The 14115-nt window shown below is 41.7% G+C and overlaps 1 protein-coding gene across 1 annotated transcript in view; it reads left to right on the forward strand.

The window, feature by feature from the left end:
- The window catches only part of TRIO (trio Rho guanine nucleotide exchange factor), a 5246815-nt gene that overhangs the window by 5082263 nt on the left and 150437 nt on the right, over positions 1-14115 (forward strand). The window contains exon 56 of the mRNA XM_086965300.1: positions 13534-13672. Within this exon, the coding sequence (XP_086821426.1) occupies positions 13534-13672 (139 nt within the window). The remainder of the gene's footprint in view (positions 1-13533; positions 13673-14115) is intronic.

The raw sequence follows: 14115 nt of genomic DNA on the forward strand, positions 1-14115 counted from the left end.
GAAGACCAAATCTTGCTACAATACAATAGGTTCAAACTGAGAGACTAATCACATTTGATAAACCTGCAGTGAATAAAAAAGGACTATGCAACAAAGCCATGGAACTTGTGCCTCTTGAAACCCAAATTGCAACAGTTCGTCAAGAAACACCTGTCTACAACGATGTAGCCTCAGACTATACGAATTTAACAAAGAAAGATCCAAAGACTAATGAAAATCCGGAAGCGATTCCAACAATTGACAGAACTGCATCTGGCTACTTCATTCAATTTCGATGACTTTTCTGATGATCCAAATGAACATGAAGATAAGCCAGAAACAAAAACTTTCAAAGATAAATTGACTGAACTCATTCATCAACTTAAAGAAATTTCACCATGAATTGAATTATGGATTGTGTTAGGTGTACTTTTCCTCCTTCTGTGGCTCATCTTGATTTTAAGTTTGGGTAGATTTATTGATGGAAAATATAGTACAATGGACACAGCAAGTCAGAACATCAACTTGGTCCTAAAGCTTCACAGATCTTCACACATCGAAAAAATAGAACTTTCATCAGTGAACATCACAGCCAATCCTATACCCGGTGGGGTAGCATGGGACAAAACTGATTACGAAATCTATGGCCTGATTGAGCTCTTGAAATATCCACACCAGTTCAAGGTTTCCTTAAGTGACTTTGTATCACCAAGTACTTTCTCTGATGATTGGGACTTTGAAATATTAATAATATGATGTCAGATTTAGTAATGTCAGCAAAATTTACAGAACATGATTATTTACAGGGTTCATCGAACTATGAAGAAATGTACTGTTTTAATCACTATGGTCATTACTATTTGCATAAATCTGCTCAACCTAGAAATGTTTTTACTTATAACCAATGGGAACATTGTCCAACACCGCCAAAAGGCAGTTCAAAAACATTTTATGAGAAATTTCCATACTTCTCAGGGTTTAACAACACAGATCCAGAAACGTTTTATTTTAAAATGTTAAATAAGACAGGAATAAAAAACATGTTGACAAATACTAAATTGATTTATTCTGAAAAATTTTATGAAAAAATGTCTACATTTGGTTTTGAATTTTGGAAAAACAACATTGAGACAAAAACCATCTGGGGTACAAAAGACTGGCAGGTACAAGGTCTAGAATCATTATTTAGAGCCTGCATGATCCCAGAACAGATAATATTCCTGAATGACGCCATACAACAAACAACCTGTCTTGGCCTAGCCAAGATAAAAGACTTAAACAAACCGTCTATTCCAAAGCCCATACCTGATAGTAATAGCACTACAGATGTGGAGATAGACGTATCCCATATTTTACACCAAAACAGAACAAATCCTGATTGGAAAAAATGGTTGATCTGGCCCACAGATACTAATAATTGTCAAGATAGATTCCTGAACAAAACACAGGGGTTCAAACAAAACAGGCCAGACCCAAGATATTCCCAGAGACTACATCCAGGGATAGTTACAACATATAGTGTAGGAAAACTATGCCTTAAGTGACTACAGAAATCCACACTGCCTGAAATTAAGCAACACTTAACTTTACTTAAAGAAGGTGCTGACTTGCGAGATTTCATACTGGGACCTCGCAAACAGCGTCAAAAACGTTTCATATACGCCGGTACGAGAAATTGATCGTATTCATTTGGAAAAATCCCTGTCTGTAGTGGACAATGGGTTAATGACTCTGTCCTCCAGAATTTATTCACTGGACAGCATTGTATCATCTGCTATTGATATAATAGAACAGGACTTGCTAATATTACAACATGGCCAGTCCGATTTGCATTCTATTGTACAGCAGGCTACGTGCCATGGCGTCTAATCAACATAACGTCATTATTTTCTATCTTTAACCTTACTGATAAACAAATCAGTTTGGCACAAAAGGAGCAGACTATACGATTCTGAGCATTGAAAAACTTGAGAGATTACCATTGACAATGTCAGAGAGACCTGTCATTGAATGGATAATACATGGTACAGTTACAATTCCGATAACAACTTTTCAGTTTCAATATTGCCAAAAGTATATACCAGCAGGCCTGTATGAAAGGTTGGGTAAAGGATACATCAAGTCAACCTGGAATTTACCTTATACACATAAATGTTATAGTGAAGGGAAAAAATAGGTATTTCTTAGTGGTAACAACTGTAAAAAATCACTAAGCGGTACACTTCTGTGTCAAGGTATTAACTTGCATGGAGCCTGCGAAGGTTCATCAAATAACCTTTCATGTCACCTGCACGGCACCCCTGCAACACAGATAGAGCCTTTTTTCAGACAGCTTTCCAACGGCAGCTACGTTATAATAAGTGACCACAGCTGTTGAGGCATGGTGCCAGGAAAAGCCTATCTCGTAACCGTTACTTCTAGGGTCATTTGCTGTATGCAAGTATTGTCTCCAAACAGCAAACCAGACAAGGAGGCAGCAATATGGCCTTCTCAGAATATCTCTTTTATTCGAATTGATACTTTAAGCAGAATGAAGTCTATTCTTTTACAGACAACTGTGCCTTTAACCTCGTCCAAAGAGACGTATGATCTGCAAGTTGCAAGGACAGCGGCAGAGATACATACCCTATTATCGACAAACTGCCCCGTGCATTTCGTAGAAATGCTAAGCCAAATTTTAAACATGTCTGATACCAGTGGCATCGCACATGTATTTAAGACCATTTTTTCGGGACTGTTAGCACCCTTTGAAACAGTTCTGGGCATCTTCCCGAATTTTGTGCATTCTGTATTTGGCGGCCTGCCTCTTCTTTTGGGACTCGTAGCAGGAATTTTATTTTTGTTCCTTCTGCTCCGATATGGCAAGCCAAGCCACAGACAAAACTCAGGCTACAATGAAAGAAACGATTGTGGCTATACGATACCGAGAACGGATCACTAAAGTCCTCTGCTTTGCCCGGCTAAGAGATCTGAGTACTACCTTCATCCATCTGGCATGATTGCATCTTACCTGTGCTTCGATGTCTGCTATGCGGAGAAGAATGCGTGTTGGACGTCTGTCTTACAACTACCATCAGCAGTACCTATGGATATCGATACTTTGCTTGGTTCGGTAACGGCTCATGCAACGTGTTGTCCCCAGCGGCTACCTATTCTGATGACGGCATTCGTTGAGACTTCACCATTACGATTAGGTGGCGGTGAAGTACGAGATGAAAGCAGCACCACAAAGGTACAACCTTCTGTGAGCATTGCTGATGTAGAAATCGATGATGGCAATGATTCTCACATATGCACTATTTCAGCTTTTTCGAACTTGGTCGATCTTTCACCTACTGTTGTAGACCAATTTTTCGCAAGCCTATCTTTGATGTTCTCTCCTAACAACGAGAATAACTTTTGAAACAGCGATCACACAGCATTCCCTGAACTCTGAATTCGGCCTTCAGTTTTTGATAAACAACACTACTGAAAACATTTGGAACTATTTTTTTTCCCCTGAAAGCGAAATAATTTTTTTAATTTCCAAAATATTTACCTTTTTTGGCACATGGTACTCTGCTTAAAGTAGAACTATTCTTAGAGAACAGAACTTCTATTTTTAGAGACTCTAGAGACAATATTTTGAATTAGCCTCTAGCACATGTACAGTATTGTATAAATATGTGATGAAATGGTCTCGACCTTCTTTTCTGTTTTAAGAGCCATTTCATAAATGTAATTTTCGCAATTCATTCAGCTGATATTCATATATGCATTATCTGAATGATACCACTGCTTAAAAAACGTACAGTATAAATACTCATTTTCGTGTATATACCATATACCACTTCAAATGCAATTATGTATTTTGGGGTGGGTTGGAAAAACATGCATCGTTATATGTTAGTATTGCTTAGTATTTAGTAATGATGGACATTATCCTTGGAGTGGGTGTTGTAAACGTATCTAGGACCCTAATTAGATATTCCCGATTTATGCCCTTATGTGGTTATAACAAATCATATCCTTATAAAGGCATAAGAATCATATCCATATTTAGTCATAGCCCATGCACTCCCAATACGGCAAGGCTACTCCAATAGACTCCTAGAAAGTACAACGCGTTCTTTAAACAAACCAAGCCTCCAGCAGCCCGTGAATTTCCCCTGCTTTTGTTTTGATTTGCACAAGAACTCCTGGAGTCCAGAAAGAACTGTAAGTTCTTAGTGACGTCTTATGTCCAACCTTACGTCAAACTCGGCACCTTTCAGGTATAAATATACCATCATTTGCCTTAAGCAAACACATGGTGGTTTGGAGCAGAGCGGCTATCTACTTGCCCAATGCCCAGCTGATGTGAGTGCTGAAGGAAGCCGACCCTCCCATTTGACGCACTGAGAGAGATGCTGTCTTTTCTCCTGCCGAGAAATCCAGCTCCAGTGTTTCCAGTCACCCTTGCGGGTTGCTGGGAGATCGAGCCCTGAGAGAGAGATACAAGACCTCCTTCATTCTGTAAACAAGGTATGGAGCTGATTAGACCCTTAGAGAATTCTTGATGCAGATTCTTGGCAAAACTATCTTAACTTACTTACTCCTTCCCACGTATTAGGCTTAGGTCAGGTACACCGGGGTAGGCGTATTTTAGAAACACCAGTTGAGCACGTTTAGTCAATGATTTTATGTATGTATATATTTTATCCATTTTAAGTATCATATGGCTCAGAAACCATATCAATGCTTTTACGGTATTATTTCATAATACTCCTTTTATTGTACGCACTTTACTTTATGACAAGTATTGCAATTGTGGCAATTCACTTCTCTTGCATGAGAAAGAGGACTGCTCAATGAATAACACCTTTTATTGAAAACGCCCATCTCTCTATTTCTCTGCACTCCTGGTGAAACTAAGCATGCACGATTGACTGAGTGAAATAGCTGTCTATTGTTTTCACACGACTCGGGAGATATACTACTTATTCTGGAGGGAGCAAAGTTGTCATGTTTATGCGGTTGTCAGAAACGAATCCCTTCTTGTCTATTCAGGAAAGTTAACCCCTTGTTGTTCACTCGAGAAAGTTTCTAGTGACCTCTGAGCTAGCTGGCATTCATAATTAAATCCAACATATTCAATAGAGACCTAGTCGACCTCAGTCCTACGTCTAAACTATCGTTTATGTTATTCCAATGCGCAGAGCCTATTGGGAATATAGGAACTACACTACAATACTATTATACCACAATGTTGTCATTACATATTAGATACACATTGATGTAAAACAAGATTTCTGTAATGATTATGGTTTTTATTATTTAGTAAGATTATCCAGCCAACACGTGTTTCGTCGTGGGTGATACCCCAAATGACCCCAAACTACTTCTTCAGGGCTGTTGAGCAGGTGGATGAAATCTGTTGCGTTCTCCTCGGCGATTCTACTTCCGTTCCGGCTATGATTAGGTTGACTCCCGGTTCCTTATATTGATAATCTTGGTAGTAGTTGTGTACCTAGTTTAAAGTCCAATAAGGTTCCTGATGTGTGGTCTCTGATGTGGTATCTTTCTTAAGTATGGAAGCCTGGTTGAGTATCTTGTGGTTTGGAATCTTAAGTGTGCGCGCTTCAGACTGCTCTCGTCTCCGTGCATATGTGTTTTGTGCATTCTATGGGGCATACATTTGGTTTGGGATTTACAATCTAAAAAAGGATCCATAAGTTGATTGCAGTCACCACCCAAAATCAGATTTTCGAAGGCATGGGAAGAAAGGAAAGAGAAGAAATCATTCCAAAATGTTAAATCAATACAATTGACACTGTATACATTAAAACAAGAAAATTGAATATTGTTAACTTTAACATTCAACAAAATCCATCTGCCGTTAGTGTCCTTACCTCATTTTGCAAACAAACAGATAATGATTTGTGAAACAGTATTTCTACACCATTTTTGTTATTAACTGCTGGGGAACAAAATACCCCTCCAACCCATACTTTGTGTAAAGAAGACAGGTCCTTTTCTCTAAGGTGTGTGTCCTGCAGTAACGGTACATGGCATTTTAATTTGGCACGGTGAGATAGTACACGTTGTTTTTTAATTGGATTACGGATACCCATGACATTCCAAGAAATAGTACCAAGACAATTCATTGGAAAAAATGTATGCAAATAAAGCACATAACTTTTTAAAACATGAAAAAAGTATAATAAATGAAATGAAAAAGGCAAAGTAGAAACAAGCAATGCAAATCCTGAATAGAAGTAAGTCTAGAGAAGAGAGGAACAGGCGGAGATTCGAGAATAATAGAAAATAAGAGTTGAGAGATATGAATGAGAGAAAATCAACTAGACTGATGTAACCATTTAGACTGTCCAGAGATAGAATAAAGGAGAACCAGAGAGAAGACGCTTTAGGATAAAAGAAAACCATAAAAATAAAAACTTAGTGACAAAGAGAAGAAGTTGCAGTAAAATTGAAAGCATAGAGAAAATGATAAAGGTGGAAAGTAAGAAGGGAGTGAAAGTTATAAGGAAAGGAAGCAAAAGAAGAACTCAGTCTCCTGAGAAAATAACAAAAGGGAAGATGACAATAAACCACAAGACTTCAGTCATAATTGCCACAAACATAAAGAAGAACATTAAAGTAGGCGTGGTGGGGCGAGAAGGACAGAGGCCACCCCAAGCAGGACACCGAGACAGACGAGTATTATAACCTCAAAAATTATCAGAAAACTATAATCTTAAATATAAACATATTGGAAGGGGACTTACTGAACAATAAGGGGGATAACACAAGCGGTGAGGCATATTGGACAAACAGGAGAACATCGTGCATAAGAACAGCGACATCAAACAGGACATGAAGGGGAAACCTGTGGAATAAAAGTGAAAACAAGTGAGAAAACATTCAATTTTTGGTCAGTTCCATAGCTTCTCCCCTGTGAACGTGAATTAATTTCTTAAATTCAGCTGGATATTCAGAAGTATAAGTTCTGTCTTGTAAGTTACTTTAAAAAAGCATGAATGAATGATACTGTAATGGGCATTCATGGATCTCAGTGACGGTCTGAGATCTAGAAACTCCTGACGGCGAGTAGCAGTAGGTTTTTAGACATTCTGACTGGAAAAGATTTTTTGACCAGACCAGAGCATCTGTTTATGTTGTTTTGCTGCATTGAGAATCGCCATAAGATCAGAGTATATTAGGAAATAAGCAATGATTCCTCGTGGTTTGCTAGAGGGTGATGTAGATCAGTAGATTTTGACAAACTGACTATCTGAGGAATATGAATCTTCAAAAAGGAGATCATATCTGACCCTTCGGAGCCCTCCGGAACACCATAAACATGTAGGTTGTTGCGCCTATTTCGGTTTTCTAAGACCTCTGTAGTTTTTTTCAGCTCTGCCACTTCTCGAAAAAGGAAGTCTACTTTAGCAACAACATCTTGTGCATCACTAATATTTTGCTCTACATCCGAGAGTCATGAATCCAGACCAGAACATTTTCCTTCAACTTTTTGAAGTGTTGCAGTGGTTTCTGTCATAAAAGGTTGAATATTGCACAGTACATCCATGATGTCCTCCAAAGTCAGAGGGAGAGATGACTTCTTTGGGGAGGATGGGTCTTTCTTAGCATGCTTATTAGTGTTACCAGAAGAATCTTTGCGACTATTAATGTGGTACCCAGGTGCTCCTTGAGATTTAGTAGGATGTGAGGAATCGATGTTTGAGGAATAAATGGCAACTCAATCCCAAAAATCTGCTTTTTCTAGGCACAAAAATCTGTAACTCCACTACGAAATGATAAAAATTGCGCAAAAAATTCAAGTGAGGGCTTAACCAAGATGACCAGCAGAAGTAGATATATGCTTGGTAATGAGGAGAAAAAAACAAATGAGCAGAAAATAAAGTTTACAGGGGCGTTTCCACCAACATAGCTGGCATGCCCTCTTGTCTTATGCAGCACGACTTAGCAGTCAATTATTTAAAAACGGGGCAATTCTCTCTTAGTCTTGATAATGAAGATAGCATAGCATTCGGTGTATTATTGTTACATTTGTTTTTTTCAAAAAAGGAAAAAACCCATTCTGCTGCAGTTTAAACTGTTTAGCAACTGCGTTGCTCAATGCCCCCAAAACTATTCACATGCTGACGATATTGCCAAAAAGAAATGCTCGAAGCCAAAGCACAAAATAGCGACCGCATTGTGAGGGATCACTGAGGCAGAAAAAGAATGAAGGAAAAGGTATCTAAGTAGACGAATCCCAGGTCGCCTCAGGACTCCTTACTGCCTCCAGTAAGTAAATCCATCCTTTCCATGCTGCACCGCTAGCCTGAAAGGTGCCCTTCTGCTCCGACCGTTACTCAGTGTTATGGAGCCTCTCATGGGGTGGCCATCTTGATTCGCCGCCACAGCACGCCCCTAGTCTATGCAACTCTAATGTGACCAGGAAGCACACAAGCACAATGCGTACCAATGACGAGAGGCTCAGAAGAGAGTCAAGTCAAGTCAAGTCATAAAATTTATATAGCGCACTACATACCCAGAGGGTTTCAAGGCGCTTAGGAAGGGGAGGATGATTATTTGTCAAAAATCCACGTTTTAAGCTGTTTTCTGAACGCTAGGTGATTCTGGGTGAGGCGAAGGTAAGCGGGGAGTGAGTTCCATGTTTTGGCAGCCAGGTATGAAAAGGATCTGCCTCCCATGGTGGTCTTGTTGATGCGAGGTACAGTGGCGAGGGCTTGGCTGGAAGAGCGAAGTTGGCGGGAGGGGGTGTAGAAGGACAGTCGAGAGTTGAGGCAATCTGGTCCGATGTCGTAGAGTGATTTGTGTGCGTGGGTAAGCAGACGGAAAGTAATCCTCTTATTGACGGGTAGCCAGTGGAGGTCTTTGAGGTGACCAGAGATGTGTTCGTTGCGTGGGATGTCTAATATGAGCCTGGCTGAGGCGTTTTGGATTCGTTGTAGTTTCTTCTGGAGTTTAGCGGTGGTACCTGCGTAGAGGGTGTTTCCGTAGTCCAGTCGGCTCGTGACCAGGGCATGGGTGACTGTTTTCCTTGTTTCGGTGGGGATCCAGCGAAAAGTTTTTCTGAGCATGCGAAGAATGTTAAAGCAGGAAGAGGATACGGCGCTGACTTGTCTGTTCATAGAGAGTGAAGAATCCAGGATGACGCCAAGGTTCCGTGCGTGGTCTGTCGGGATGGGTGCATTTCCGAGGGCTTCCGGCCACCAGGAGTCGTCCCATGCATGTGACCTTTTTGCTGCAGCTGTAAGGACCAGGCGACGCTGAGGAAGACCAGGAGCCATGCACGGGTTGTCTCACTTTGGATGTCAATGTCCAGGTGGTTGGTGTCCGCCGGGATCACCAACAAGCTTTCTTAGCCGCAAAGGGCATGGAGAACGAAGAGGAAAAAACAGTGGGACCAGCACGGTCCAAGGGACTCGCCAAAAAAAGGAGACTCAGAGCAGCCCCGAACAAGCAGGGGAGCCCACTGAAGCAAAGAACTACCCTTAGGAGGACCCACAGACTGAAGGCAAACGAGTCGCAAGAGGATCTCAAGCAGCTCACTAAAGTCTGAGGCCCATGATGGAAGAGTTGTAGGGAGGACTTTGTTCTTCAGGAAGTGAGGTGCTGGAGGCTGGAGTTTCTTGTAGCGCAAAAATCTCTGGAGGGCAGATCCAACAAACCTTGGCCAACTCAAGTCGACGAAGTCCACAAGGGTTCAGTCACAGCAGCCGGATGAGGGATACTGTCCTCCAAATTGCCTTTGGGAGCCACAGAACCACCACCTGTGTTGCTGAGCTCGGGATGTTTGTGGGACATCAGGAACAGCAGACTGGTCAGCTTCGTTGCTGTGCCTGCAGATAAAGGGGAGTGACTCCTTCACTCAAAGTGAGATTTCTTCTGGTGTCCTTGATGCCCACAGATCTTTTGGTGTACCTGGATAAACCACGGACACAGAAGACTTGAAAAACAGAAAGACCAGGAGAGACAGCAGTCTTCCTTGGTGCAGTCTTAGTTCCAGTCGAAGTCCCACATGGCCAGACACTTGAATAGTGATGTTGAGTCTGCTCCTACCACGAATCTGAGAATCCACCCAGAGGGGAGCCCTTAAATACCCTAAGGAAAGGGTTTGGTACATTCCTACCAGAGGAGGGGCTAGACAGAGGGTATTCCTTCCAGAGGAGGGGCTAGACAGAGGGGAGGATGCTACAATGTACTTTGTCCAGGTTTCTGCCATGAACTGGCTCAAACTTGAGTATGCAAGGGGGGCACCTAATGTGCCCTTCAAAGCAGTCCGGTGAGCTGGCAAGCGAACCCAGCCCAATACACTAAGTCCTTTCTGGCAGGTTTGCACACCTCCCTGTGACAGGAAACCTATTGTGATACCTACCCCTGCTCGAGCACAGCTCATCAGCAGAAGGGCAGAATCGTGTCTGTGGTGGGCAGCAGCACTATCTTGCCGGCAGAACTTGAAAGACTGTTATTGGGAATACAGCAGGGGGTCCCCAAAGTGCCCCCCAGTACATGGGATCATACTTCCAGCCCTGGAATCAGTGTTGAGGTATGATTCCAACATGTTTGATACCAAACATGACGGGCTTGGTGCAGCCATTATATAGTTATACATTTAATGACTTATGTCCACTTTATTTATTAAAATAGCTGACAGCACTTGCAAAGCCTGGGGAATCGACTCCAGGCTTTTTAGGGGTGTCCTCATGCAGGGCCACCCTCACACTTGTGACAAAGTACCCTGTCCTCAGAAATGAAGAGCCTGTCATAGGGGTGACTAAGGAGACTAGGTTTTAAATTCAGTGACCTCAGATATAAAGAAACTTATCAGTCGTGAGTTGCAAGCACCAACTCACACAAGCTGCAATGGCAAGCCTGTAATCACAGTTTAAGTGGACTCCCATGGGTGGCACAATACATGCTGCAGCCCGTGGGAGACCCCTGGTGTACCTATGCCCTGTGTACCTTAGTTCCAGGTACTGGGGACTTATAAGGGTACACAAGTAGCCAATTGTGGAAGTAACACAGTACATACCATGTAAATGTATGGGCTAAACCACATATGCTGGGGTCCTGATTGGCAGGATCCCAGCAGACTAAGTCAAAAACGGACTGACACCAGACAAAAAGTGGGGGTGACCATGAAAGCAGATCCTACTTGGGACTCCTGTATGCCTTTTCACAATACTTCGCCTGTACGGAGTTCTGAAGAAGATTAGGACCAACTAGGCTGAAATCATCCTAGTGGCCCCAGTTTAGGAAGAGTATGGTATCCAGAACTCCTGCGAATGAGCCTCTGTCCTTTGATCAGGCTGCCCTTCCGGGAGTATCTACTGCCACAGCAAAAGGGCCTTGTTCTTCAGCGAGCTTTTGCAATCTCCACCTTCATGATTGGAGATTGAGTGGTAACTGCTGAACAGTATTAACCTTCCTCTGGAGGTGATTGGTGTCATCTTGACAGCCAGGCATCCCTCGACAAAGACAGTATGCGCCTATCGTTGGTACAGATTTGTGGCTTGGTTCTGCACACACCAGATTGACCCCTCTCCAGGCAAGGTTGTGTGACATCTTGTTTATTTTATCCTTCGCTCTTCAAGACCGCGCTCTGGGCACAGTTGAATGGTGCCTTTTGCCCTTTTTACTGTTGCAGGACCAATCCTCATTGTTTAAATAATCTATTATGTGTTTTTGAAAGGTCTACGCCATCTGTTTCCTCCCTCTCCTTTTGTCATAACACAGTGGGCCGTTAACTTGGTCCTCACATATTTGAAGTGCACTCCCTTTCAGTTGCTTGACATCTGTTCCTCAAGACATTGTTTCTCGTTAACATAACATCAAAGCAGCCAGTGAGTAAGTTTCAAACTCCCTGTTTCAACCTGTGGTACACTACTTTCTTCCCAGACAGGCTGGTTCTGCAAAACTAGCATCCTTTTTGCCAAAAGTTGTGATGCTGTTCTACGTCGGTCAACAGATAACCTTGCTGACATTCTTTGCTCTGCCTCACCCCTCTTAAGGGGTTTAGAGACTATTTTGCTTGGACCTCTAAAGTACTTTGATCTCTAACATTGATTGTACAGGAGATCACTGGATAATGATCATTTTATATGGAGTTCCTGGAGCAAAGAAATGCAGAAAAGGCCCATTTCCCACTGAATCATGTTCCACATTAGCATCTGCTATGCACTGGCCAAGAAGCAGCTGTTTGGTGAACTGCAAACTCATTTCACCAGGGTCTAAGCTGCTACCACTGTGCTGGTATGCGAAGTTCCTGTCCTGGACATCTACCAGGCAGGTATGTGGGTTTTGAACCATGCGCTCCTGAATAACTACTGTTTGGACAGCCAGATTTGCTGAGAGGGGCATTCTGCCCAGTTGGTCCTTAGAGGTTTTTTTTTTGTTCTGATCCTTTTACAGACTCACCTCCATAGAATCTATTCAAAAGATAAGGAATCTATGTGACTCTGGGCAATAGCTTGCTTAATCTTCCCGACGGCCCCCAGCGCCTAGAGACCCTTACGGGTGATTGTGCACTTTACAAATGTGGATTATATTATTATTATTATTAATCTATGGTTGTAAGTCTCTAGCAGAAGCACCAATTACCTATGGTTACGCTATTCAGTTAGTGACTCCATCTAACTGCAGATTCCTCATCAGCCTTCCTGTTCTTTGAGTTGAACTCTATAAATAAGAACCCGATTCTACGAATCTGTACACTGCTCACAGTTAATTTGCTATTGGGGCTCTTTGTCTAGGGGTGCGGACAGCTTCTAAAGGAAACAACATCAGCGTGCAGGAGTAGTGCCTATATAGGCTCTGAACGTCACTTCCAGAGCGGAATGGCATCAGTGGGGAACCTCACTGTGACACTCACTGTGCCACCTATCAACTCCCAGAGATAGTGCTGGGGTATATTCCAAAGGTTAGGAATCTGCGGTTAGCTAGTTTCTCTACCAGAAAGAGCATTACCAAAGGTTAGTTTGTAAGTTGTTCATTTGGACCCAAATGGCTGAGGTTAGAGTACTTTCTTTATGAGACATTAAAAACTAGATACATTTTATCCTCATTGCATTCAGTCACTGTTTGTAAAGTCACCTTCTTGGGTAATTCAATGTGCTTCAGAGGACTCTACTGAGAAAAAAAGTTATTGATCTAATGCTTTTTGTTTTTTAAACCAATGAGAATTTGTTTAGGCATGGTTTACTTTGTTTATCAAATCTATCTTACCCTGAACTTAATGGAACGTTGCCTATTTATTATCAGATGGTGTTATCCCTGTTGACTACTGGTTAACAGCAGAGCAGGTAATAACAGTCCTTCTGATGAAAGATCCCTTAAATGCGCTATGGTGAGGTTTTATTATAGCTGCGTACAGAGAAGAAAAGAGCCATAGTTAAGATTATGAACAATAAACAAACCACCAAGTTTGTTGGATACCTAGATATCAGTGGGCCTTAAGAATTACATGGCACATGCACATCTTCTGGAAAATGTTTAAACATTTAGAAACTCTTCTGATTGTTACATTTCATCCAACTGTATTTTTAACATACCACTTGGCAGGGCTGACCAAGGTCGTCTTCTAGACTATGTGGTACGATGGAGGAACCTCACTGAGGAGAAGATCACAATGTACCTCAAGGAGATTCTTGATGCTGTGCAGTATCTTCATAACTGTAGGATTGCTCACTTGGACATGAAGGTAACTTGGCAAAATCATTTATTTGAAACACCCATTTTATAGGTTTTTATTTATTCTTGCTTGCACATGAATGCTTTTCCGTTTACTTATTCCTTTGTGACTTCTGCACCCCAACTAAAAGACTGAAGGAAAACTGCTTTTGAAATGTGCAGAGTAGAAACATACTAAATTCCTAGCACTTCCTCCTCTTGATGGTTTCTCCCGTTTAACGTTTTCTCCTAGCAAAATTCCTACAGAATGGAGCTGCTGTGCATGTGTACCGGACAACTTTTTAAAAAATATTTTTTTTATCTTTTAGGGTTCTTTGATCTTATATATTCAGAGTTTGCTGGGCTTTATTTTATGATTTCCTGCTATTCAGAAGCCAGTTCCAGGAGTTGTTAGCTGCTCTCTACTTCTCTTCATTATACCATTTTGCTTCAATCTCTATTTATCGGATAGAG

Source organism: Lissotriton vulgaris, chromosome 4_1, assembly GCF_964263255.1.
Source record: "Lissotriton vulgaris chromosome 4_1, aLisVul1.2, whole genome shotgun sequence".
NCBI classification, from domain to species: Eukaryota; Metazoa; Chordata; class Amphibia; order Caudata; family Salamandridae; genus Lissotriton; species Lissotriton vulgaris.